Below are 26,640 nucleotides of genomic sequence, written 5' to 3' on the forward strand. Positions count from 1 at the left end.
GAATGTAAGAACCAGAATGACCACACGCATCACACCGCAGCATTGCACAGATCCCAAGAGCGCAATAACAAAACACATCATTCAATCAATAATACTGCCAGTTTAGTTCAAGTTCAGTAAGTTCGGTAGGTACTTCTGACTAAACTCATGCGCTGGACGATGTATCGACACGATAATCCATCCTTCCCTGCAAACATCATCCAGGAAGCCCTTATTCACCAGTCCGTCCATCACCAAGTAAATGATCCATCCACACATCTCCTGTTAAAAAACACCCCATTGTTCCTCTCCGCGACCAAACACAATGCCACTGACACTCCAAGATGCTGAACACTTGTTTCCATGGAAGATGAGACTAGTGTAGTTTCAGACAAAAATAAGAGTTAATACCTACGCAGAAGTAGTAGTTGTGTGAGGTAGAAATAAGGTAGTAAGAATGAGATCGAAGAAAACAAGGGATTCTCAACCCAGCAATCCATTCATCCATCAAGCTAGCCCCCCTTGGGTCCAACCATTCATCCATTCATTTCATCCACCCATCCAGCAAGACGAGATAAAAGCACAGGCTAGAGAAGCACATAACTAAAAAGACCCAGAGACAACCAGCCAGCCAGGTAGCCGCCAACTAACCAACCAGTCCCACCCAAACCAGGTATCAAGCAAGCAAATGAATCAAGCAGACATCTAAACTAGCTCCTCTTGGAGGAGGGGTATCACCTCTCCAAGCTCTCCGGACTCATCATCCCCGCTTCAAACACCATATCACCATCATCCATGCCATCTTCGTCGCCAGCAGCCTTCTCCAGCTCCATTTCCATCTCCATCTCTAGATCTTTCTCACCCTGTGTTGTGGTCACGTCCCCGGATTGCTGGGTATCGCTGAGAGAGGTGTTGACGACAATACTTTCACCGTTGACTTCACCTCCTTGAGAAGAAGGGTTAGGAGCAGAAAGTGAAGGCAACGTTAACCCATTCACCTGTTGTCCAGCAGCTGGCTGTGGCAGACTCAAGCTTACAGTCTTGGCAGCGCCCTTCTTATTATCACCCTTGCCTTGTTCCTGCTGCTGAGCCTGTTGTTGTTGTTGTTGCTGTTCCAACTTCTTCTTCTTCTTTGCCAGTGCCATCTGCTCCTTGGGGCTCCTCTTTTGCGGACTAACAATCTTGCCTGTTGCACCCAACCGTGGACGTGCCTTCCTCTGCTTAGGCGGGAGATCCTCGTCCTCAACGAGCGGTTTGTCACCCGACGCGTGCAACTTGGCCAGGAAGAAATTGCGCACAAGTCCAATCTCATTCATAATACTCTCTTTGGTGACAGGCTCCGGAGGAGGCAAAGGCTCAAATAGATCGGCTGCGGCGGAGCCAGCGCCGGCTTGGTTCTGCAGTTGGTACTGAGAACGTACGCGGGATTGCAGCAGGTGCAGCGGGACAGAGAGCATGTCAAGACCAAGTTCTTTGTCCAGGCCCAGTGCACGGAAGCCGAAGAAATCTTCGCCGAGTTCTTCGGCAAAGTCACCGGTAACGAACTGCTCGCTGCCATCATTGAATGCTCCTGAGCCATCGGCACCAGCATCTGGTGCGAGAGCAGGACGTAGCAGGTCTGCCAAGTGGCCCTTCATCCGCTCATGAATCTGCGCCAGCTTGTTGCCCAGCCTCTCGACCTCATCGCGCGCATAGGCCTCCAGACTATCGATATCATGACCGTTCTCATCCAAGGTATGTAGGATGACCTCCTCGGGAGTAAATCGCGGCACAAACCGGGCACCACGCTCGGCGGCCGCCCCGGTGGCCGGCTTCTTCTCGGCCTCGCGGTATACGTTGAAAGTTCGTACGAGTTTTTGAAAATAGTCGCTCGCAATGTCCGTGATGCAGTCGAGGGCAGAGGGCTGGAGCTCTTCGAAGCCAGCGTGGTAGAAGATTTTCGCGACGGAGCGTTGTAAGGCGGAGCGGCAGACCTCGCCGGCCATGACAGGGCCTTCGCCTGAGATATAGTGGGGTTCGATGTCGGCTTCGACAAAGGGCTCGGGGTTGTATTTGGGAAATTGGTTCGTGTAGACCTGATGGTCAGCGGCGTTTTTGGGATCGGTCTATTATAGAACTTACATGTGTCTGGATCTGCATCTGCTTGATCACACCAATCTTGGAACACAGCTTCCGTGTTTCCTGCATCTGGCGGATATTCGCATCAATCCTCCTCGTCAACCGGCTCGAAGGCGCCGTGAAGTGACCGGGCGGTACGAGTTGCAGCATATCCTCAAACTGATTAATAACCTGGCCCTCTCCATCCTCAACCCATTGCAGCTTGGGGTCGATATCCGGGATGATGGTCTGCGGTTCGTAGTACGAGGGTACTGCGCGATCAGCCTCTTCCTCCATGCCCTCAGCAAGTGTTTCGTTGGGCTTAGGCGCAACACCATCCTTTGCGCCAGCGCTGCTCGTGACCGAAGAATCAGAGTACGCAGTCTTGATGAGACCCAGCGCTTCGGCCTCACGCCGCGACTTCAGAAATCGTCGCATGCCAGCCTTCGTGCGCAGCAATGCAGGCTCTTCGACATTGAGCTTATTGTTGGCAAAGAGCTGGTAGCGCTCCTTGGCGATCAGAGCGCGATCCTTTTTGGTGACCTGCTTCCATATTTTGTAGGCCTCGTCCTCGTATGTTTGCTCAGCGGCTTCCTCACCGACCAGCGCCATACCGTTGATCGAGGGCCCGTCGACGTCCATGGCGTCAGCGTTCTGCGAGGATCCGTGGCCGTTGAGACCGGGCGCGGGTGTCGCTGACCCGCCAACAGGAGGTGTACCCAAGCCATTGCTGCCATCGACAGCCTCGGAACCTTCGCGCTGGCCCTTAACTTGCACGCCATTCACCTGAACAACCGGTTTTTGATCGCCGGCAGCGGGTGTGCCTTCTTTTGGAGCTTTGCGCGACTTGTTCGAAGTGCCCTTAGTGCCAGCGACGCGGCCACGCGACGACATGATGGGCTCATCGTCGCTATCGTCACCGGCATCGTCGTCGACGCCACCGTTTTGCTTGCGGCGCTCCTCAGCCTCGACCTCAGCGCGCGAGCGGATTGTGATGTCAGGGATCAGCGGGATCAACTTGTCGGCCTCTTTGCGCATACCATTGGCCATACGGCGCAGCGGGTGGTTCATATCCTGGTTGTACTTGAGGCAGTTGTCCCAAATGAGGTTAAGGTCGTAGACAAACTCGGCCTTGCTCTTGTATTGCAAACTCTTGAGCTTCTTCGTCATGGTGCCCAGGTCCATGGGCTGCTTGATAAAGGTGTAGTAATCGGGCGCCTCGCGCTTGCTGACACGCTGCAGGAAGGGCGTCGAGTACTCGGTATGGGCCTTAAGCTCACTGAGCACCTTCTCGAGAGCCTCGTACAACTCTTCCTGTCCGATGTTCTCCTCGCTGGCCCATTTGCTGCGGTTCTTGCGCACCTCATTCATCAGAGAGCGCAGCTCAGCGTCGGAGGCGCGGACACGCTCACGCTTCTGATCAATGCGGGCGATCAGGTGCTTGAGAGTAAGGCTCGAAGCACCCAGGTTAGCGCTGCTGAGCGAGCCATGGCCGGGCTGGTTCTGCTGGGCATTGCCGCTGCCAGCTTTATCCATTTCGGCCTGCAGCTGTTTTTCGGACTCTTCGAGCTGCTGCTGCTCCAGCATGGCAGTACGGTCATGTTCCAGAGTGTAGAACAGGGTGTGAAAGCTGCGCTTGGCGATCTCTTCAGTGGCGATGCGGGCCTGCTCGAGCTCCTTGCGCGCATCTTCTGTCGATTTTGGCTGCTGCTGTCCTTGACCCAGTTGCTGCTGCGACGTCTCCGGAGGCTTCTCAAGCGCCTGCTTCTCGGGGCTGGGGCTCGAGTGCGCCGGGGACTCGCTAGTCTTGGAAGGGGACAGTAAGACATTATTGCTAAGCTGTGAGGTCTGTTGTGGGGGCTTCTTGTCAACAGGCTTATCATCCTCATCTTCCTCGTCGTCATCGCCATAGTCATCTTCGTCAATGACACGTTTTGCGCGCTTTCGTGGGGGCTCCTGGATCGGGGTGTGGTCGGTGACGGGAGGTAGCAGGGAAGGTGCGGGCGGGGAGGGTGGGCGCTTGAAGGACTCTATGGCCGACAAATTGTACTCGCCGCGCTCGTCAAACAGCAAGTTCAGGCGCTCATCGGCACGGCGAAACAGGTCGGCAAAGAGGGCACGGCGGTGATCTATGTCGTCGCTGTTGATGTCAGTTGCCGAAGATGCCTCAGGCATCAAGGAGAGACTCGTCGTCTGTGAAGCATCGTGTGGGCGCGCGTCGAGGGCGGCGCTGGGCGTCCGGGGCGGCCCGCCGTTCGTAAAAGGGCCTCCTGGCGACGGCCAGGGATGGTTGCCGTTGGCGATGGACATGTTCCCTAAGTGAATCGGGTGATGATGGGCTTAATGGGTGGTGTTTCGCTGGGGCGCCATGCGCTGGGCTTGCGCTCGTCTGGGGCCGGCACCGTAGCAGATCGCGAGGCGATGGTCACATGGGTGAATAGAGAAAACGCTGCAGAGATGGCAGACCGGGTTTTGTGACGATCGGCGATGGGTTGAGTGTGTCGCGATGCTTCGTGCGATGGAAGTTTTGCGGGCGACGAGCGCGTGAGGTCAAGTTTGGGAGCACGTCTCTGCCGTTTCTGGACAAACCCCCTGGGGCTGGGAGTACTTGCGCTCGGGCCAGACGTGGGTAGTAGTCTCGTCTGCGCGCTTCTGCACTACAGAAAAAAATCACATAAAATTGGATAAATCTGGAATCGGCTTGATTGGGTCTCTTGCTTTTTTTGCATTTGCTCTTTTCGATGGTTGTTGCAAGATTTCGCAGCCGCAGCCTATGCGACCTGTGCCTGGTAGTGGAGTCACGTGACTAAGAGCTAGCCGCGGTAGCTGCCCAAGTCCACCGTCAGAGCTGGTCTCGACTCCTGAAAGACGCGTTTTGAGACGATTCACCATCAAAGACACTTCCTATTGATTGATAATATCTACATGTTTTCTGCAATTGCTAAGTTTGTCTGCTATTTTCTCTAGCCTGCCTGGTTGCCGCTTGATGCCTTTTGGTACGTACCTGGGTACCTCGTCTTCTTGCATGCCTGAGCCATCTACATGCCCCACTGCATCCTCGGTAGCCCCACCAACGGTCAGCAGCCCTCCGTAATCAATGGATCGAACAACAGCGCGCCACTTTCAGTTTCAGCGATCTGATGCAGGAGTCGCACTCGAGCCTCAGGACTGACCAGCAGCTGTTCCCTCAGCTTATTTCAATCTCTACCCGGCCGACCGACCGTGGCTGATTGATTGATGCGCAAGTGCGCAAGTTGACTCCTATACTGTGATAGAGGCGAAGACCTTCACGGCGCTGAGATTAAGAACCAGATCGGCAACCCCAGCCGCATGCGACAATGACATCAGCAGCTCCGCGCCGAGCTTCGAAGCTGTGATCTGCCAGTTTGCATGCGCGACGTAGATAGGTACTCACCATCTGTGACGCTCGATTCTCTATACCATCTCAAGACAACCCATCCATATCACAATGAGGATACGTCTCCCCATCCTGGGTATGTCCTCCTCTCCTCTGCCTGGCTGCCCTCGCTCAACCTCCCACAACCCCGACTAACAGCTCTCTGCAACAGGGGCATTTGCCCTCCTCTCTCTGCTCCTCGCCTACCTCGGCCTAGCCCCCCTCTCCCTTTCCTCGCTTCCCGTCTCCGACAAATTTCTCCACTTCATCGCGTTTCTCTTTCTCACACCCCTCTTCTACTTCACTATCGACACAACACGTCGGCGGGCCTTTAATTTGACGCTTACAATTTGCGTCCTGGGTCTCGGTATCGCCTCTGAGGTCGTTCAAGGCTGGATCCCGAACGGCCGGGACTTCGACGTCTTCGATGTCGCCGCAAACCTTGTGGGCGGCGGCGTTGGTTTGGGCGTGAGTATGTGGTACCATAAACGGATGCTGGAACGCAAGAGACGGAGACGATATACGGCGGTGCCGCAAGAGGGCGTTCCACAGGAGGATGTGGATGTTGAGCTTGGCGAGGGTGGACTGAGCAGAACGGAAGATGGACATGAGGAAGGGATTATTACGACTACCGCTACAACTACGCCTGCTCAACAGGGCATCTCTGGAGAGGAGGACCTCGATGGCTGGGATAATGATGTGCAGTCGTGGGATGAAGAGGATGTGTCTGAGGGTCAGGAAGGGACTGCCAGCGCGGCGGTCACCGCTGGGCAGAAAAAGGACGATGTGAAAAAGCATTCTGATTAAGAGCAAGTGCTCGGGACATGTACGATTCAAGGGCGAAAGACGGTTCTGGAATTGGGCTGGTCCGGCGTTGCGACGGTTATGGATTGTAGCTTTCACTCCTTTTCTTAATAAAACGGGATAGGCTAGGTATTGTACTGCACCAGAAGGCTTCAGGTACCGTGATCGAAGCAGCAAGACCCGGATGCAGCTTACAAACTCTATGGAAACCTAGCGCTAACATACAGAATCAAAACTACAGATCAAACGCTTCTGCATGCCAATACACCTCTCTTCCCTTCGCAACCCATTTCCCAATGGATCCCCTCAACTCTCTTTGCATGCCATGTGGCCCACACACCAGCACGGCAACCCTCTCCCTCCTCCCCTGAGTAAACACCTCGTCCACGATCCTTTTCAAGTCCGGCCTCTGACGACGATGCCATCCGACAGCGAGAGACCGGCCGGTCTGAAGGTCATGAACAACATGTGTGAGCTCAACGCCCTCTTGGCTGTCTGCTGGGCCCACTTTCTCTACCCTAACGCTAACCTTAGCCTTGCCCTTGTTCTTGCCCTTGCCCTTCACGATGTTCGCATCTTCACCACTGGAGCTGTCACCAGCACCAGCACCAGTGATGTAAACCTCAACACCCTCCTCTCCCAATACGTTCTCCGCTTCCCCTTCTGCAAGGGCCCAAGTTGCCTCCCCGGCCTGCCTCACAGCCCACACAAGCCTCACCGGCAGCGAGGGAGCCTCACCCTTCAGTGCGCGGTAGACTGGCACGACAAATGTCGCTCCGACACCACCAGCAACGAGCAACACACGATCAACTTTGCCCGAAACGAGGTCGGCAAAACGACGTGGGAATAGACCGTAGGGACCTTCGATGGCGAGAGGAGTTTTCGACAGGGAGTCGGTGTCCTCATCAGGTTTGTTACTCGAGGACGAAGCAGTGCTCTTATGCTTGTATGCAAAGGAAGCCAGGGCTGAAGTCATGGGTCCCTGATGGATTTTTGCAACGAGCGTGACAGTGTTGGTTTTGGAGTCGACGGACGCGAGGGTGAACGGGTTATACAAAAACTCGTACACCAGCTTGCTGACAGGGACCAACAGCCCTTCGCGTGCCGCAGGAGGCAAGCTGAGGTAGACATGTCCGCCTGGCGCAGCCCTAAACTTTTTGATCTTCTCCCTAGGCATGGACGCTTTAACTCGCACAAGCTCTGTCCCCGGAATGGCCTCAACCGTGGCATCAGCGATAACGGTGCCCACTTTCCGGGCAGCAAGATCCAGCACGAACACCACAAGAGCTTCGATGGCAAAAATCTTGGCAGCAATCGAATGCTTGACATGGAAGAGCACCAACACCGGCATGAAAAGTGCCACCAGCACATGCAACACAAAGAAAAGGCGATACGACAGTCTCCTTATCGGCCTGAGCGCGGTGCCAATCATCATTCCCAGCAATCCGATCGCGGCCAAGCCAGCGATTACATCACCATCGCCAAGCCTATTCCAACGGTTGGTTTGCACGAAGAAGTTGAGGTAGAGTGTCGCGTGGGCGGAGAGGAGGATAGTGCTGATTCGGGAAAGAACGCGATGCCATTGATTGAGGTGCTCGTGTGAAGATGGGAGAATATAGGTTAAGGGAGAGATAGAAGATTTGAGGCTCAGAAGATATTGTAGAGGATATTGAGAAAGGGCGATGAGGCCCAGGCGTTTGGTTAGATGGAGGTAATCTGCTGGGGTTAGTATAGGCGTGATGTGAGAAGAGGGAGGGAACGGGAAAACTAGTTACCTTCGCCCGTTCCATGAACAGACAAAAAGAAGAGCCAAGCGCCCCAGATCAGTCCGATGAACCATTCTGTTTTGTTTATCCTGTGTCAACCCCTGACAAATTCACATCTACTTTAAAAAGGGGGACATACGTTCCCTGGTCCCAAGCCCCCATCCCGCAAAGACTACGTCCCCTCCCAACCACCACCTCACCCTCTTCAATCCTCTTTCCATCCCCCAAACAGCACCACCCCAATCCCCCCTACTTCCTCTTTTCCTGCCTCTCCCTACGGCATCTGGCGAGGGTGAGCTAGGAACAGCCTTATAAGCCCCCTTATTTCCAGCCCCGCCACGTGAGACGGCGAGTGTGGCAAGCCGTTTGGCCAGACGACAGGCGAGGAATGTAGAAAGGGGGACCATGGCCGAGAGCTGGGCGTAGAGGGCATAGCGGGTGAGGGTTTCGCGACGGGCATGTTTTTGGGCTTCGGTTAGGTCGAGAAAGTGGTAGCGCCAAAGCATCTTTGATTGTCTCGTTTATTTCTCCTCTGTTCCTTCTTTCTAGTTTAAATGTAATGGTAATCGATGAAACAAAGTGAGGGATCCAATAATCAGTGAGCACATAAGTTGAATGAAGATGAGCCAGTGGCTCTGTGATATGAATTGGGAGAGAAGATGAACGCTCATATCAAAAAAGGCTGGGCTGAAGTCACCCTTAGCTCTGTGCTTTCAAAAGACCCTGGTCAATGAATTGGCTCGAGGCTTGGCGTTGTGGAACTGATAATGAACGACGATTGGTGGTTCTCACAAAGTATCTTAGATCGAAGGTCCAGATCTTTGGGCTAGCACCATTTCCAGGTGACGGCGAATCTTGATGTAACTCAGGAGTCCATACATCGTCTCGAGATTCTAAATAGATGAAACTCGTTGAAAGTTTTTGTTATAATCACGCCAGATCACATTTCATCGGACCCAAAACCCAACTCCACATCCTCAAATCCCTCTCCCTTCACAACTTCGCCTTTGGGCTCTTGGCAATGATACACGCGATTTCGACATCTGCTCCCATCGGCAGCTGATAGACAGCCACACAACTCCAGTATTGTTATTGTCAACCACTCTATCCTTTCAATCTCCTCCTCTTGACATAGAAGGCATACCGGCTTCGGCTCTTTAGGTAAATACTCATCACACACCTTATTCACCGCCGCAAAGTTCATATCCGTTAGAAACACATTCACCTTGATTCAAGCTGCTTCCCCTGGCAATGAGAGTCGCCGACAGACTCCTAAGTGCTTGTCTGCATTCACCGTTAACTCTAGCTTCGCCACTTATCAGTTGTGTTTGCTAGGTAGTAGGTAGACCTAGAGTACGGTCTTGTACTGTCCCCTCAATCATCTTCCTCATGGCCGGGCCGATACCCAGCGAGCCGGAGCAGTTCACAATACCATTGTCCTAAACATCCTGTGGGAGCTGCGGGATGAGTGCGGGAGCCTGTGTGATGAAGACGGCTTTGAGAAGTGTCGGGGCATGATTGTAAGAAGAGTTAAGTAATTCGAGTGTCAACGGCGAGATTTTTTGGGTGTTGAGGTGGATCCGTGTGATCTTTTACGCTTTGGTATCAACAGCGAGGCTACCCCTAGCTCCACAGTCACTACAAGAGGTGCTCCATCCCCCCCGCATGCATATCAGCCTCAGCCTTATGCCACGTAGCCGCGGTTGATTAGTACATGTTGTTAGACATAGTCGAGTGCCTACATAAGCATAAATTTCACAACAGGCCCTCAATGCTTATATGGCGGATCTTATCAGTCCTACCTTTTACTGATTTTGGAAAGCCCGCGCATAAGACTTACAATATTCAAACTGAGGTTGAATAGCGTGCTCCAGCTGTGCTGTTTTATTAAGCTCCCTCTCCTGGAATTCTTCCTGATATCATGCTCGTTATACAAAATAGCAAATCATCAGGCCACCATCAGATCCCCATAGTCTCTTCCAGGACATCTAAGTATTGAAGTCGGAGTTCTCGAAGCCTAAGAAAACCCAGAACTTCTGGAAGCTTTGAGCTTGAGCTTATATAATCATGAACCATCTGAAAAGCGGGTCTGCCAAGGCGCTAAATCTTGGCTCCCGGCGCACAGACTCAGTGGACCCTTACCCCACAAACACCCTGGCTCGAGCTCGAAGCTCCGGCGATTTGAGGCCAGCTTCAGATGATTTTTCATTGTTGGTGACTTTAACTGACCACTTCAGCATCCATCTTGTCAATTACCAGGCTGCAAGAGGCCTCAATTACCGCCATGACGAACACACTCATCGTCACAAGCATTATCCGCGCTAATTGGAGGCAAATTGCAAAGACAAATGCCCCGCTTGCTGCGACGCTAACCCGCTACTCAAATCGACTTACCAATGCCCGCCCTCAGAACCGATGCCTGCTCCCCCAAACTGCACGAAAGTACTCTTCAGCTTCACCAGAGCCTTCTCAAGAACTTCATAGAACAAATTCAAAAACTATCCCAGCACAAAGTTACACACTCTCACCCGAAGCAGCCAACCCTCCACCCACAACTCGCCCCGCGCCCCTCGATATCCCTCCGCCACCACACCCCAAACCCGATCCGTTTACCATCGAGAACCTGAGATACCGCTTCGCCATTGGCCGCGCATACCTCCAATTTTACAAAGCTGGCCTTAAGAACATCTGGCTCAACACCCGCCTCCTCTACTCTTCTTCAGCAACCTCTGACCCAGAGCTCTCCAAGCTCCGTCCCTACCCCTCAACAAGGGCAGACTTGCTCCTCCGCCAGAGATGGCGCCACGATGTCCGGCGCCTGCCTCTTTTCGCCCTCCTACTCCTCATCTTCGAAGAATTTACCCCCCTCATCGTGCTCCTTCTTCCCAAGTCAGTTCCCCTGACCTGCCGCATCCCAAAACAAGTCCAATCCCTCCTGCGCAAGGCCGAATCCTCCCGTCGCGAAGCGCGCGCCTTGCCCTCTGTGCAGAGTTATCTCTCCTCACATAATTCGACTTCTAAATCCTTGCCCGTGGACGCCCTCGCTACTATTCTCTCCGTCCGCTCATCCTGGACCCTTCCCCTCCGTTTCCTGCTCGCCTCCAAGGTCCAGCGCAGACTAAAGTTCCTCTCCCTCGACGATGCGCTGCTGATTCAAGCCGGCGGGCAGGGAGCGCTGGTGGGTGAGGAGGTCGTGCTGGCGTGCGTGGATCGGGGGATTGAGGTTGTCGGGAGAGACGTGGACTCCGAATTGAGGGTTGCGTTGGGGCGGTGGTTGGCACGAGTTGCCGAGGCGGAGAGGAAAGGAGGGCAGGAAAGCGGGGAGAGGGAGCGGGTAAGGATGTTGCTTGAAGGGGTTGGGGGGTTGTAGACAGCAACAGAAAGGGATAGTTGGGAAAGAGTGTGTATGCTTTATTGTTTAGATATTTGATGGGATGGGATCTGGTTTTTTGTGATCCGATTATTTGCTGGTAGGTACGGGCAAGGATGGGATATGGTTCAGGGCATTTGTGTCATACTGAAAGTGACTCGGGAAGGGGACAGCTAATGTGGGAGTGTTCGCTTTTTCTTTGCTGTTCTTTTGTAGTCTTCTCTGACTGATATTCGCTAAACATTTCGACATTTGTGATGGAATGGATGGATGCACACAATGCACAATACCACTACTGTTGTCTTGTGTCGTACTTACGGTTCAATGCACCTCTTTTCCACTTCAAATGTGTAACTTATCTGTCATAGGTATATGGTTTGCATTCTAGGACTTGATACCTGTCATTATACTGGATAGTTGAGTAGTCATACTCTCAAAAACAGCAGCCAGCCAACACCCTGCCAAACATTCACCAATCAATGAAATCATACACAACATCAAAGTCTGCTCATCCTATCATTCAAGAACAATTGCCATATGCTCAAACCTTTTACTTTCCACACGTTCGCTTCTCAACAGAAAGCAGAACGTGAACTAACTGCCTGACTACTACCGTAGTGGTAAGTGAGGTATGAAACAGTGCGATACGATGCTGTCGTCTCCGAGCAACGCGGAGTAGGTACTTCCATATGTCCCTCCATTCCGTAGGAAATTGAAAAGAGCATAAACTAAAAAAAAAAATACTCCATTTCTTAGCAACCATTCATACCATTTTAAAGAGGGGAAAACTGAACGAGCAATGGGAAGGGATATAAAAATCAATGTGGAAGGCTGTAATCGCATCTACTGACCCGTTTATCCATCCAGCATCCCAACTCACTAGGCTCTTAGACCGACTGACCATATTTCGACTCAAGGGTCACACAATCAGTCAGTTGGGCCCCAAGATCCCCAGAACCATGATTTTCATCCTTTTGTTTTTCACTGTTAAAGCTTTTCACCGATGTTCCAAGTCTTCAAATCAGGATAGGACAAGATTTTGTCCCACCCAAAACCCGCCAACTCATAAGTAGGCAACCTTGCACTACGCAACGAGCTAGTTGAGAAATGAACTGCTCCCAACTAGACTTTAAGACGACCCCACGGTCTTCCTAGGCATGGTGATCCTCTATGTATCAAGTGAATAACCGCCTACTGCGCAGCCCTTTTCAGCGTATCTATAATACTCTGCACATGCTGGGCAGTGCTAGCATCCACGGTCGGGACCGCCGGTGCAGGTGCCGCCGCTCCATATCCATACGCAGGGGGGGCCGCTGGGGCCGGAGCAGCAGGTTGTTGCGCAGCCGCAGCAGCCCTCAGGTTGCCTAGCAACGCATTCACATCGATCTGTGGTGCCGCAGCAGGAGCTGCGGGAGCAGTAGGTTGCGCGGCCGGGACACCCGAGTGAGCAGCCGCAGCAGGGTTCTGCGCGGCCTGAGCAGTCTGCAGTGAGGAAAGGAGCGCCTGGAGAGCGTTGTTGTCGAGCTGGCCAACAATATTGGTGAGGTCGGGAGCAGCCGGGGCTGCAGGTTGTGCAGGAGCCACAGGGGCAGCTGCTGGAGCAGCGTAGGGGTAAGCATAAGCAGGCGGCGCAGCAGCCGGGGGCGCATACGCATGTGGAGCGTACGGGGCAGCAGTGGGAGCCTGGGGCTGGGCAAGGTGAGCGGCCGAGTTATTCTTCTCGCGGATGACCAGCTCGGCAGCGACAGGAGGGTCAATGTCTTGGTAGAGCTCGAAGCGCACGGTAGAGCCGCCAGAGCGGATGAAGACCTGAATAGGAATCTTGCCCTTGGACTGGGCAGCGTAGTCAAGGTCGACAATGGCGTGGACGCCCTCAACAACCTGGCGCTGGACGACCGTGTCGCGCGGGAACCGTGGGTTGAGATACATGACATCGGTCTTCAGACCGCGGTTGTGGAAGGCTCCCTGGACCCAATTGACAAACTCGCGCGAGACCTCTTGCAGCAACAGGAACTGCACATCGGGGACATCGGCACCGAAGCGACGAGGGAGATCGAGGCGGTCCGCGTCGGACGGGACACGGCGGTGCGGGCTAGGGCTCCGCCGGCGGTACTCATCACCGTACCGACCGTACCGCGGGGAACGAGAGCGACGGCGCTCACCGTGGCCGCCAAAATCGCGATCCCGGCCGTAGCCGTCCCGACCACGACGGGGCGACGGAGAACGACCTGGCCGGTAATCATCGCGACGCCAACCACGGTCGCCCCCGTTGAATCGATCGTCCTCACGGCCACGTCGACGATTCGGCGACCGGTCGCGATCTTCTTTCTTCTTCTGCGTACGAGACACTTCGAGATCTGCAAGAATTAGTTACCGTAAGAACAGTGAATGCGTCCAGGGAGACCTACGAATCCGGCGACCACCCAACTCGATGCCTTGGGCGCCTAGCATAGCGGCCTGACCCTCGGCAACGGTGTGGTACTGGACGAAGCCATAAGCATTCTTTAGTGAGATCTGTGCAAGACGGCCGAAGCGGTGAAAGACATCAAACACCTCACGCTTGGTGACACGTTCACTGGAGAGATTACCTGCGAGAGTCAGCAAAGTTATGGTTGTCGGGGGCAAATGGGGAACCTACCAATGAAAATGCGGGAGCCCTCGGGAAAGCGCTCCCACTTGGCCTCAGATGTGTAGCGCTTCTCGTCAGCAAGGAACTGCTCCCAAAGCTGCTTGATGGATGCACCATGATGGTAATTGCCGGGGGCAGAAGCATCGCTGGCGGGGGGATAATGGGGGGCGCTAGGCATATGGGAAGGAGGGAGATGAGACGGGGCGCCATAGGCCGCAGAAGGGTGCGGCGGCAAAGAGGCAATGCCATCATTACCTGCGCCAGGGGCGCCTGGGGGCATATAGGTGCCGTGGGGCGCGCCGGCGCTGGCACTATTCATCGGCACAGAGGGGACGGGGCCATTCGTGCCGCGGGGCTGGAATGCGGACGGGGGAATGGCGGGAAGGCTGGCGGGAGGAGGAGGCAAATTGGGCTTAGGGGGCAGCGAGGGATGAGATGGGGCTGGTAGCGTAGATGTAGAGGAGGAAGTAGAAGACGTCGGGGTAGCCTGCAATGTCGCTGCAGTTGTGGGAGCAGTAGTGACGGCAGCCGCAGCACTGGGCTTGTCCTGGGATGGACCGGCGTTGGATGAGGCTGAAGAAGACCCGGCAGCTTTAGCAGTAAGGTCGTTTACCAGCTTCTGAATATCAACAGCGGCATCATCTTCATTGGCTGATTGGGGCGCCGGCGCAGCAGCGGTCGCGGGAGCGGCAACGGGAGCGGGGGGCGCGACCGGGGTTGCATCAGCAGAAGGGTCAGCGAGGGTCTCCTCGGTGGACGGCACAGTGTTGGGAGCCGCGGGGGAGAGAGGTGGGCTGGCCTTCGGGGCAGAAAATGGGTTTTCGGCGCCAGAGGAAGAGGACGTGTCGGGACCGTTGGCTTGCTCATGGGCGGGTGTGGCAGCAGTGGTACTGGCAGTGAACGGCAGGCCTGGCAGGCCCGGCGGCGCAGAGGGCGACTGGAGTGTGGCAGCAGAAGCAGGAACTTGAATTTGGAGGGCAGCAGCTGGAGTCTGGGCCTGGGCCTGGGCCTGGACCTGGCTGGGCTGAGTGCTCTGGATGTTCTGGGTGCTCTGGGCGAATGGGAGGGTCATGGGGACGGAGAAAGCATTCATAGATTCTGCAGCCTCTGGTACACCGGGCTGATTTAGCTGCGCCTCGTCAGCTTCACCCTGATGCTCATGCTCATGCTCATGCTCATGCTCATTCTCGCTAGGCTCGATGGGCGAGTCAAAGGTTTTGGCATAGTCATCGTTGGCATCGGCAGCAGCATCTGGATCGGCCTTATCTTGCGGTTCCTGTCCCACATCGCGCTCGTCGCCATCGCTGTAGTTAATGCTCTCGTTGTCGTCGCGGCCAACGTCTGACACGGCATCGGCATTTGTGACGATGGATTCGGCGATAGCAGGCTGCTCGGGCATCGGGTCCATGGCTAAGGGGAGTGGTAGTGGTACTGGCCGGTGGTGGGAGATGTTCGGGAAGAGAGGGGGAGGGGCTGGCGATGCGACGGTGGCAGCAGCAGCGGCCTCGGCGGTCGCAGCTTGGTCCTGGAGCTTGGAAACTACGGTGTTCTGAATCGACTGGACCGATATGGGCTTGGGAGAGAGCGGGCTGAGGCTGGCGGCGACAATTCTGGGTGATTGTTCCTCTTCGTCTTGCATCCAGGCGCTAGCGATAGCGCTGGTAGAGGGAAAATTGAATGGTGCCGGATACAAGGTGTAGATGCGACTATTGTACTCCAGACGATCGGGCTCAGGCTGCGAAAAAGTTTAGCATTCAGACGATGCTGTGATGGTGCTTCGTCGGGGCTGATGTTGGTAAGGGGAAAAATCGGCGAAATTGTGCAGTTCGACGAAACAATGGGGTTGGTTCGACGAAGCTGCAACTCCAGTGACTCCCTCTTGAATGCTACGAGAGAAAACTGGCAGGCGAGACCCGACGAAAAAAAATGCAATGCTGGCTGGGACAGTGGGAGCCTTGTGAGGCTTGGAGCGCGGACCTGGGGTCTGGAGCCTTGCGTCTCAATTGCAGGTGGGTTGCCTGTGATTCTTCGCCAGAGTTTGCGCTTCGTTTGCTATGTCTGCTGTGCTGTGCCGTGTTGGATAAGGGTTCGGGTTGTCTACGAGTCTGGGACAAGGTTGGCCGCAGGAGCAGGTGGTCGTTAGCAGTGAAAGTGCCAGAAAGAAGATTCAGTGATTGCTCGTTTGCAGGGCGTGGCCTGTGATTGGGGAACTGAGAAGAAAGCCATTCCAACCGCAGACAGTGCTACAAAAGAACAGTGGGAATTGATAAGGCCCACTACAAGGTCAGCTGCCAGCGAGAGACGCGCGAACAGTTCTGGCGGCTGTACCCTATAATGGTGCTTGGGACAATGTTGGTCTGTAAAATTGCTTGGGTGATGCTGGTAAAACTTCAGCGAAAACTATGTAAGTCCTCGTCCAGCATGAAATTTGTCGAATAGAATGAGAGATATTCTCTCGGATGTTGCAGATATTGACTGAGGGTGCTCTCAAGACCCAAGCCTGCGCGAGGTTCCAGAGCTGCTCAAGAAATGGGTTTTGGGGACCGAAAATTGGAGGCCAACTCAATGAAAGAAGTCCCAGGGGCCAGGCGTGCTCTGTCCTGCCTGCCGTGAGTTAGGAGGGTCCGCTTGGAAGCGCGTTGTGACCCACACAGAAGCTACTTTATCTCGCACTGTGTGTGCACAGCCAAGCACAACCTCACAATTAAGCTACCAGAGGATTCCTTTTGATGCATTGAAGGCATCGCATCACAACGGCAACGATCCCATCTGAGACTCATGTGTTGAGGTCCTAAGCTGCACGCAATGGTAATTATGGTCAACCTGCATCGCCAAATCTTACATCAGCCATGGTATCTTGATCAGGGGTTCTCAGCAGTCTGCAACCGGGGCTGTTTTTTACTCAGCGGTACAATCCAAAGGCGCCTGAAGCAGCACAAAGCCTTTGATGCCGACTTTGACAAGAAGCTCTTGGAGGAGGCCAGGAAATGGAAAGAGAAGTTTACAATCAATCAGTTGCCCCAGGGACAGACCACCTATGCGCGGTCTAGCGGCCCTGGTGGGCAGCATGTAAACAAGTTCGTACCATAATTTGTTTCTGAGAGACGAAGAGACCGGAAAGTGTTGGACACAGAGAATGGTTGACACAATCATAGGACTGAAACCAAGGCCATCACCGCATGGCCCCTCCCCCAGCTATTGTCTTATCTGCCCAAGATTATGCATGATGCTGTCCGTCAGTCCAAGTACTACTCCAAGCGAAGTGACGCCCTGGTCTTTCAGGCCCAGACGGAACGTAGCCGCAGCCTGAATGAGGCAGAGAACATGTCGAAGCTCTGGGAGGAAATCCAGGCCATCTACCGTGCAGTTGTCCCCAACGAAACCAGCCCAGATAAATACAAAAAATATGCAGAGCTGTAGGTTGTTTTCCAGGGCCACGAAGGCTTTTTGCTAACAGTAAACAGAGAGAAGAAAGCCAGGGAGTCGCGGCTCCAAAGTAAAAAGGCAAAGAGCGCTAAAAAGGCGGCGAGGAGAGGCTCCGATGACTGAGCAATCAGCGACATAGACAGCATGAACTCTTGAACTGAGGGCAACTCAGGTAATGCTGCTATTTATACGACCCAAACCCAATTAACGGCTGAATCTCAGAGACCATTGAACTTGAGTTGAACTCAAGACTCAGCCTTTTCGGATGTCCATGGCATTGTTCGCTGGCCCCCCCTCGCGGCTTGGCAGGGTCTGCGCCAAGACCGCTCGGCAGGCGGTAAGTGGAGCTTTTCTGAAGATTGCCACACCGCCCGGCAGAAAAATAATTGTGACGGCCTATGCTCTTCAGTTTTGGCCCCTCCATCTGCTTTTCGATGGCTTTTGTTGACCATTGGCCCGACGCCAGTCCTCGAGAGCCGCAACCATGACGGTACAAAAGACAGTGTAAGCACCTATCATCACTCAAATTGATGAAGTTGCATAAAACTAAGACAAATTCTCTAGCGACTCTCGTATTCCCACGCTCATCCGCAATGGCCTCCAAACGAAGAAGCGCAGCTTCTTCGTCGTCGTTGGCGACCACGCCAAGGAAGCCATTGTTCACCTCTATTACATCATGTCCAGCATGGACGTGAGGCAAAACAAATCGGTGCTGTGGGCCTACAAGAAGGAGCTGCTCGGATTCACCAGCCATCGCAAAAAGCGCGAGGCCAAGATCAAGAAAGAAATCAAGCGTGGCATCCGTGAGCCAAACCAGGCTGATCCCTTTGAGCTCTTCATCTCACTCAACGACATCCGCTACTGCTACTACAAAGAGACCGACAAAATCCTGGGTAATACATACGGCATGGTACGTGGGCACTTGTTGATTGACTCGAGTGTATGGGTGTGCTGACGGCCGTAGTGTATCCTCCAAGACTTTGAGGCCATCACGCCCAACATCCTTGCGCGCACAATTGAGACGGTCGAGGGCGGTGGCCTGGTCGTACTACTGCTCAAGGGCATGACCAGCCTGAAGCAGCTCTACACCATGACCATGGATGTTCACGCCCGCTACCGGACTGAGGCCCATGACGACGTCATCGCCCGCTTCAACGAACGGTTCTTGTTGTCGCTCGGCAGCTGCGAGTCGTGTCTCGTCATTGATGACGAGCTCAACGTACTTCCAATTTCTGGAGGCAAGGGCGTCAAGCCGTTGCCGCCGCCAGACGAGGATGAGGAGCTGAGTCCTGCGGCCAAGGAGCTGAAGAAGATCAAGGACGAGCTGGAGGATACACAGCCGATCGGGTCGCTCATCAAGCTGGCCCGCACAGTCGACCAGGCGAAGGCGCTGCTCACCTTCGTCGATGCGATAGCCGAGAAGACGCTGCGCAATACCGTCACCCTGACCGCCGCCCGTGGTCGCGGCAAATCAGCCGCAATGGGTGTCGCCATAGCCGCGGCCGTCGCGTATGGTTACAGCAACATCTTCATCACGTCGCCGTCGCCCGAAAACTTAAAGACACTGTTCGAATTCGTTTTCAAGGGCTTCGATGCCCTCGACTACAAGGACCACGCCGACTACACCATCATTCAGTCCACGAACCCCGAGTTCAACAAGGCGATCGTGCGTGTCAACATCCACAGAAACCACAGGCAAACCATCCAGTACATCCGGCCGCAGGATGCTCATGTGTTGGGTCAGGCTGAGCTGGTTGTTATTGACGAAGCTGCTGCGATCCCACTGCCACTGGTCAAGAAGCTGATGGGGCCGTACCTGGTGTTTATGGCGTCTACCATCAGCGGCTACGAGGGCACCGGCCGCTCATTGTCACTGAAGCTCATCAAGCAATTGCGCGAGCAATCGAGAGCTGGCGCAAACCCGAATGGTGGCAACGCTGTCGAGGTCGACCGATCCACGCTCAAGGCGACCAAAGAGACAACCTCGGTGGGCGGTCGCTCGCTCAAGGAGATCACTCTTTCCGAACCAATCCGTTACGCACAGGGTGACAACGTTGAGAAGTGGCTCAACACTCTCCTTTGCCTGGACGCGACGTTGCCGCGGTCGAAGATCAGCACAACCGGCTGCCCGGACCCGTCGCAGTGCGAGCTGCTGCACGTCAACCGCGACACTCTCTTCTCCTTCCACCCAGTTTCTGAGAAGTTCCTGCAACAAATGGTCGCTCTGTACGTGGCCAGCCACTACAAGAACTCGCCCAACGACCTGCAGCTCATGAGCGACGCCCCCGCGCACGAGCTCTTCGTCCTTACCGGACCCATCCAGGAAGGCCGTCTGCCCGAACCCCTATGTGTTATTCAAGTGTCTCTAGAAGGCAAAATTAGCAAGCAGAGTATCCTCAAGAGCCTGAGCCGCGGTCAACAGCCTGCTGGTGATCTCATTCCTTGGCTCGTCAGCCAGCAGTTCCAGGACGATGAGTTTGCCTCGCTGTCTGGCGCCCGCATCGTGCGCATCGCTACCAACCCAGACTACATGTCCATGGGCTACGGCTCCAAGGCCCTGCAGCTGCTGGTCGACTACTATGAGGGCAAGTTTGCCGACTTGTCAGAGGATGCGGCTGCTGAGGTGCCGCGGTCTATTCCACGGGTCACAGACGCTGAGCTGAGCAAGGGCAGTCTGTTCGACGACATCAAGGTGCGCGACATGCACGAGCTGCCTCCGTTGTTTTCCAAGCTCTCGGAGCGTCGCCCAGAGAAGCTTGATTACGTCGGTGTCAGCTATGGCTTAACCCAGCAGCTGCACAAATTCTGGAAGCGTGCGCAGTTTGTGCCAGTTTACCTGGTAGGTCTTTTCGTATCCCAAAGCGTGGAGCATGACTGACAAATTTCCAGCGCCAAACCGCCAACGACCTTACCGGTGAGCACACCTGCGTAATGATCCGGCCACTCCAAGACGGCAATGACCCCAGCTGGCTTGGCGCCTTTGCAGCTGACTTCCACAAACGCTTCCTCTCGCTGCTATCCTACAAGTTCCGCGAGTTCCCCTCCATCCTGGCACTCACCATCGAGGAGTCTGCCAACGCAGGCGCCATGCTCGACCCCTCTAACGCCCCTACTGAGCTCACCAAGGCCGAGCTCGACCAGCTTTTTACCCCCTTCGACCACAAGCGTCTCGAGTCTTATGCCAACGGCTTGCTAGACTATCACGTTGTGCTCGACCTCATGCCGACCATCGCCCAACTGTACTTCACGGGTCGCCTGCGCGAGGCAGTCAAGCTCTCCGGCCTACAACAAGCCATCCTGTTGGCTCTGGGCCTGCAGCGCAAGGACATCGACACCCTCGCGACGGAGCTGAACCTGCCTGGGTCGCAGGTCCTGGCCATCTTCATGAAGATCATGCGCAAAGTGACACAACACTTTGGCGCGCTTGTGTCTGGCGCGATTGCCGCCGAGCTGCCTGACCCGAACAAGACGGTCGGCGTGAGCAAGGAGAACGCCATGGGTATTCATGATGATGAGGTCGTGGGCTTGAAGTTCGAAGCCCTGGAGCAGCGGCTGGAGGATGAGCTTGATGAGGGTGGCGATGAGGCGCTCAGGGAGCTGAGGAAGAAGCAGAGGGAGTTGATTGATTCTCTTCCGTTAGATCAGTACGTTTATCTCTTTACCTATCACCCAGCTTGACTGATATTAACGCCTACCGTACAGGTACGAAATTGATGGCGACGACGATGCCTGGAAAGAGGCCGAAAAGCGCGTCGCCAGCGCCGCGAAGTCGGGCAAGAAGGTGGACGGCACCCTCGTGAGCGTTCCATCGGCCAAGGCGGCCAAGCGCAAGGCCGAGGAGATGGCTGCGCTGCGAGATGAGCTAGAGAAAATGGAGAAGGGTAAGGAGAGGGGATCGAAGAAGGCCAAGAAGGAGAAGAGGAGGTGAGTATACGGCCTGAGTAACGGGGTTTCGTGGTGTTGTTTGATAAAAGGACGGGCCAGGTAATAAGCATTGAAAGGTTGGGATCCATTGTTCTTGTTTGATTTTAAGTTTGCATGCAAGAGTTTGCTTTCACTTTACTTATCTAGCAAGAGGTTAGACAAGTGTCAAGAAGGTGTTGGGAGTAAAAAAAGAAAATGAGATACCCTGACCTTCCCTTCATTTTCGCTAGTTAAGAGCCCATGATTCATAGCTATGGGCGTACATGAGGTGCTAGTATATTACCGAAGGACGTCAAAACTTCAGGGATATTTATCCATTGTCTTTGACTAAGGATCAACAAACCAAAATTCAGCACACATATACCATGTCTATCCAAATTGTCCGACCATTATCATTACCCATTAGACTATAACCTCTCTGACCTGTCAGACAGACAAGGCAGGGTAACTACCATAAGCTAAACCTACATGATTCCTTTCTTGCACACTCATCCCTAGCTGCACCAGCTGACTGCCTGAGGTTCCCAACTGCCTGGTTGGAAGCACTTAGTTTGTGTACATGTCTCGAACAAGTTGCTTCAGTCAAACAGTCAAACCAAAGTCAGCAGCAGCTCCCATGCAGCAAGATGTTATGTCTCCTCCACTGATACACACATAGATTCCTTCCCTCCTTCCGTAGTCCAAACGCGTCGCTTGCTCGCTGTTGTGTATGCCAATGTATGCATGGATGTAAATGCGTGCCAAACCAACCCAACTAGCTGGCCCAGCGGGGTATCGCAATGCAGACCGACAGACTGACTGATACTGACACAGTAAACTGTTGAAGTTAACCAAGAAAAGTTCAACCCATACCTCCCGCCGTCTAATACGTTGTAAGTAGGTAGGTAGGTTTAGTTTAAAATCCCAAACCCAAAAATGACAAAAAAGGAAAAGAAAAATAAGCCGAAAAAAAACACACTCGAGAAAGGTCGAGCCAATGTCCATAATGTTACATGCCGGGCCATTCTTCAATGGCCAGGCGACGTCCTGATGATAACTCGGCCATCAAGACTGTCGCTAACTGCCCACCATAACCCCAATCTCCAGGAGTAACCTCACAAACTCCACATGCAGCTTAAAAAAGAAGTCCGGCAGGCCCACAAGCTCAGCCAAACCCCTCTGCTTCAGTGCGATGCCCCCAGCTCCACCGAAGCCGCCACCCATGCGTCTTGACAGCCCGCCCCCGGAAGCGAGCAAGAAGCTACTGCTCCCAGTGACGCCGGCGGGAGCTACAGGCGGGGGATTCGGCAGCGGCGCAGGCTCTGACGTGAAGCTCCCATAGCCAGGACCAGGCATGATTGGACTACTAGCCGTAGACCCAGAGGCTGTTGAGGAATCGCCTGATGCGGCAGCGGCAGCGCGCTCGGCCTCGGCCTCAGCAAGCTCTTGAATCCAGGCGGCCATGTCGCGGAAAGCAGCCGACAGGAACGGAAAGGTCTTGACGGCGAGGGGCTCAGGATGCGTGCTTAGAGCCATGAAGGCATAGACTCGCTTATGACCTCGGGCGTGAACATCGGGCACTCGGAATATGTAGGCGGTAGTATAGCCGGTTCTTTGGTCGCCGAAGAAGATAGAGCCGCCCGAGGCGGCTGCGCCTATGCTGTGAGTCGTGACGTAGGCCGAGTTGTTGGGCGAACCGCCTGGTGTGGGCATAGCAGGGCCAGCGGATGGAGTTACTGTTGCTGGGGCGCGGGGCAGAGTCTCGAGGGACAATGTGCGAAGACATGAGGCGCGGACCATAGAAAAGGATGATGGGGTTATGGGCTCGTGGGTCGAGGTATAATCGATATAGTGAGTGTGGACATTGGTCGATGTGCTCGAGGTGCTTGATCGTGATGCCACCGAGGAGGTCGTTCCGTGGCGTCGTGGAGACTCGCGGGGGGGCTGGGAAGTAGACTCGTCTTCGGATGGTACAGACGAAGACGACTGCGAAGTAGAAGGCGAGGAGGTACTAGTTGTACCAACGGCGGTAAACACGCGAGCGCATGGCGCACGGGTTCGTAGTGTCGGCCCGCGATCGGGGCGCACCACGGCTCCGACGTCTTTGCCTGCTTCTTGTTGCTTGGGCAACGTTAACGCGCAGCCCTCGCAGGGCCCAGCGCGTCTTGTAACGTATTCATCATAGGTCTTTCGGAAGCCCGACTCTTGACGCGAATCTTGCTGTTGTTGCGAATTGGGTGGAGAACTCTGGGGAGGTGTCTCGATCGCCGAAGAGGAGGTCGAGGCAGCAGCCGGCGCTGCCTGGCGAATGGAAGCGCGGCGCGCGCGAGCTTCCTGGTCGGAGACGGGAGTAGAGGAGCTTCGCTGCTGGCCAGCAAAGCTCATGCGACGAAGCGCTTCTGTAATATTAGGAAGATTTGTTGAGTCGGCGTGGTGTCTGGAGGGAGAACTCGAACGAGGTCGGTCGGAATCAGCGGTGGGCGAAGTACCGAGGAACCCCTCGTCGTTGCATATGCTGCAGGGAACCGGCAGCCCTTCTGTAACCATCAAGGGCGTGGGCCCGTGAAGCTCACAGTAGTGGGCCAGACAGAGCTGGAGACGAGCAATTAGCATGATAGTCGCATTTCACAATCGGAAGTCGACATTTGGACGGATATAGGGCTGGGGAGGGGGGAAAGGTTGGGGGGGGGGATCTGACTGAGTCGGGGATATATTGGGGGGAGAAGGGGGAGGGGGTTGGCTAGGCAAACGGGAACGGGAACGGGCAAAAGAGGCATCAGATGGCACGGAGCCGACAGTCATCAACCATCAGCCAGCGCCCAGAATCTAGCAGTTAGCAGGCTGGAACGCAGCACACCAGCAGCGACGGGCAACCATTGGGGAGCCGGCATCATGGCGTGCGTTGGGACGGGAGCGACGGGAGCGACGGGAGCGCGGGGAAAAGGATGCTGCGCATTCCGGGCAAAGGTATCTTGCCGCACGTGGAAGCAATCGACCTAGGGAAGATCACAGGGCTGGCCCTCGCCGATGCTGGCTGGCGTTGGCTGACGCTCGCTACATGCGGTCTGCCTCTGCCAGGCTGAGCAAGGTGCCGTGTGGCTGCTACTGCTGCGCTGCTGCACAGACAGGCCCGGACCACTGCCGGCGAGGCGGTGAGCAGGATGGGTTACACAGGGAGCAGAAGCTTGTAATGCAACATGCACAACCGGCTGAATCGGGGTCCGAAAGGGGCGTTTTGGGTGTTGTGGGGCGTTCGCGAAGTGTTCGGGTCGGTCGGGTTGAGTGTAGGGTATACTGTGTAGGGCGTAGGGTGTAGGGTGCAGTGTGTATACTTACGATCGACGTCATGATGGATTGAGGTCGGGATGTCGAGTGTCGCGCGTCTATTTTCTGCTTCTGCTTCTGATTCTCTGCTTCGGCTTAATGCTTCTGCCTATCCATTCGGTCATGGCGCACGCCGTCACGGAGCAGCCCAATTAGCGATGAGATGCAGCACACGGCGATTGGCGATGGACGCCGCGGCGATGCTGTGCTGCACGGGAGAAACGAAGAAATTGCGTGGATATTGCCGGGCTGCGTTTGACTGCAGTGAGGTCGAGTCTGCGCAAGAGCAAACGGGAAACGGGCAATCGGAAGTCTTGCAGTGGTGTTGTGCATGCGCGGGCTGCGTCGAGGGGTGATTAGAGCGAGGGATCTGAGATGTCTCAGATGAGGAGTTCCAAGAGATCGCCGTCGTGTGATGTTGGGTGGCCCGCTCGCTGCGCAGGACGACTGGGTGTGCCGGAGATGCGAGCGCGAAACGGGACAGAAAAAAAAAAGGGCGAGGATGACGATAGGTTGAAGTTGAAAAGATAAGAGTGTGGAGGGGCACAGAGGGGAAAGGATGAGGACGTCAAAAGAACAGTTGAACTCCTACTCTCAGAAGCAGAAGGCTCGGGATTCGGTTGAGGTGATCACCCTCGGAACGAAATATCGCGAGGCATGGTAGCGCCGTCCACTTTGTGTGCTTTGCTTGAGCGAGGGGTCGAGGGGTCGAGCGGTTGAGGGGAGTGGTGGGTGGGCTGTCTAGACTCTGTGCCGAGAGGGGAACGTCTGATGCAAGCCCCGCGCTTTGCGCTGGAGGGGTAGGTATATTCCGTAATCGAGCGCGAGGGTTATGATGCGAGGGTTGGCTGAGGGATCAATAGATTTCTAAGGGTATCGTAACGTAAGAGGGGTCGTACGGCCCGGTATTGAGGACAGAAGGGGGGGGGGGTCACAGAGCGCTCCTGCGCTCGCAGCTGCACAGCAATGCAGGGCTGAAGGCCGGTGGCATCCCCTTTAAGAAGTCTTCCAGAAGCATGCTAATGGGTTCCATCACGACCCGCTAGCGTGCCCACGGTCTAGCGCACTCTGCGGGCGCTGCGGCCCTTGCGCCTTTCCTGATTGGGCGCCATGAGCCCATGGATCCGGCCGTTGCGCTAGGTCCCTGGCTTCCGGCCGGTCGGTCATCCATGATGCCATGGATCGTGCACCGCCGGCCTTGCAGTGGGATGGGCTGTCTGCATTCTGCGCTCATGCATGAGATGAGATAGAGTGGGCTGAGTGCTTACGATGCCTCGTTTGACAGCTCGTTCCCAGATAACCTCACGCCGGCAGAAACAAACGCTTCTAGACCATCGAGATCTCGTACTGGGTGGGAGCACATTGGTCGATTCTTCCTGCTCTCTCTGTTGCGCCGTTTTGCTTCGTACCCTGCTAGCTGGTCTGGGACGGAAGAGCTGGAAAGGACTGGCCACGACCCCCTTCCATTTGGGAGCAAAGGCTGATGGAATCAACCCATCGCATCGATCCCACGTCAACGGTGGCCGATGGCCCCTGCCGTGTCCCAGCCTCCAGGCCAGTCTCCAATCCCCAAATATGGTTCATTCTGGTGCTCGGTGCCTACCATCTGTCACCTGTCGGGCCGTCACGTTGTCATGGCGCCCGAGCGCGCCTACCCAGAATGCACCCGTCCACTGTCGCTCCTGCTCGTTTGGATCGCTGTCTTCCTCGTCGATCAGGACTACCGCTCCTGCAGACAATCCAATTTTGTGCCTGAGGCATATAGGTATTTCCACTTGACTCTTTCGGCCGCAGCCGGCCTCGGCCTAAGATCACTTCCGTCTTTTCCTGAATCATCCCACAGGTCTCCGCGGCCCAGCCTTTCCGTCCACGTATGTACGTCGTTGCGCTATTACGTGGCGGGCTCATTTAACCTCAGGAAAATCGTACATCCGCAGCGGATGGA

The 26,640-nt window shown here is 54.9% G+C and overlaps 8 protein-coding genes across 8 annotated transcripts; 4 read left to right on the forward strand and 4 right to left on the reverse strand.

The window, feature by feature from the left end:
- Positions 1–713: 713 nt before the first annotated feature.
- Positions 714–4,386, reverse strand: CTHT_0016160 (putative transcriptional activator protein; the record flags this gene model as incomplete). The annotated part of the gene is made up of 2 exons (XM_006692056.1): positions 714–2,018; positions 2,101–4,386. The coding sequence occupies 2 exons, from the start codon at positions 4,384–4,386 to the stop codon at positions 714–716; spliced, it is 3,591 nt and encodes a 1,196-aa protein (XP_006692119.1).
- A 1,159-nt stretch (positions 4,387–5,545) lies between these two features.
- On the forward strand, positions 5,546–6,280 carry CTHT_0016170 (uncharacterized protein; the record flags this gene model as incomplete). The annotated part of the gene is made up of 2 exons (XM_006692057.1): positions 5,546–5,570; positions 5,646–6,280. The coding sequence occupies 2 exons, from the start codon at positions 5,546–5,548 to the stop codon at positions 6,278–6,280; spliced, it is 660 nt and encodes a 219-aa protein (XP_006692120.1).
- A 232-nt stretch (positions 6,281–6,512) lies between these two features.
- CTHT_0016180 (uncharacterized protein) lies at positions 6,513–8,549 on the reverse strand (the record flags this gene model as incomplete). Its single annotated transcript, XM_006692058.1, has 2 exons — positions 6,513–7,993; positions 8,297–8,549. The coding sequence occupies 2 exons, from the start codon at positions 8,547–8,549 to the stop codon at positions 6,513–6,515; spliced, it is 1,734 nt and encodes a 577-aa protein (XP_006692121.1).
- Positions 8,550–10,439: 1,890 nt separating this feature from the next.
- CTHT_0016190 (uncharacterized protein) lies at positions 10,440–11,413 on the forward strand (the record flags this gene model as incomplete). Its single annotated transcript, XM_006692059.1, has 2 exons — positions 10,440–10,485; positions 10,551–11,413. The coding sequence occupies 2 exons, from the start codon at positions 10,440–10,442 to the stop codon at positions 11,411–11,413; spliced, it is 909 nt and encodes a 302-aa protein (XP_006692122.1).
- Positions 11,414–12,604: 1,191 nt separating this feature from the next.
- Positions 12,605–16,268, reverse strand: CTHT_0016200 (putative RNA-binding protein; the record flags this gene model as incomplete). The annotated part of the gene is made up of 4 exons (XM_006692060.1): positions 12,605–13,770; positions 13,822–14,001; positions 14,052–15,777; positions 16,254–16,268. The coding sequence occupies 4 exons, from the start codon at positions 16,266–16,268 to the stop codon at positions 12,605–12,607; spliced, it is 3,087 nt and encodes a 1,028-aa protein (XP_006692123.1).
- A 579-nt stretch (positions 16,269–16,847) lies between these two features.
- Positions 16,848–17,591, forward strand: CTHT_0016210 (putative translation release factor; the record flags this gene model as incomplete). The annotated part of the gene is made up of 4 exons (XM_006692061.1): positions 16,848–16,850; positions 16,908–17,119; positions 17,198–17,458; positions 17,507–17,591. The coding sequence occupies 4 exons, from the start codon at positions 16,848–16,850 to the stop codon at positions 17,589–17,591; spliced, it is 561 nt and encodes a 186-aa protein (XP_006692124.1).
- Positions 17,592–17,952: 361 nt separating this feature from the next.
- On the forward strand, positions 17,953–21,396 carry CTHT_0016220 (uncharacterized protein; the record flags this gene model as incomplete). Its single annotated transcript, XM_006692062.1, has 5 exons — positions 17,953–17,972; positions 18,033–18,378; positions 18,433–20,307; positions 20,358–21,112; positions 21,171–21,396. The coding sequence occupies 5 exons, from the start codon at positions 17,953–17,955 to the stop codon at positions 21,394–21,396; spliced, it is 3,222 nt and encodes a 1,073-aa protein (XP_006692125.1).
- Positions 21,397–22,448: 1,052 nt separating this feature from the next.
- On the reverse strand, positions 22,449–24,719 carry CTHT_0016230 (uncharacterized protein; the record flags this gene model as incomplete). The annotated part of the gene is made up of 2 exons (XM_006692063.1): positions 22,449–23,963; positions 24,708–24,719. The coding sequence occupies 2 exons, from the start codon at positions 24,717–24,719 to the stop codon at positions 22,449–22,451; spliced, it is 1,527 nt and encodes a 508-aa protein (XP_006692126.1).
- Positions 24,720–26,640: the final 1,921 nt, after the last annotated feature.

Source organism: Thermochaetoides thermophila, assembly GCF_000221225.1.
Source record: "Thermochaetoides thermophila DSM 1495 unplaced genomic scaffold scf7180000011815, whole genome shotgun sequence".
In the NCBI taxonomy this organism is placed as follows: Eukaryota; Fungi; Ascomycota; class Sordariomycetes; order Sordariales; family Chaetomiaceae; genus Thermochaetoides; species Thermochaetoides thermophila.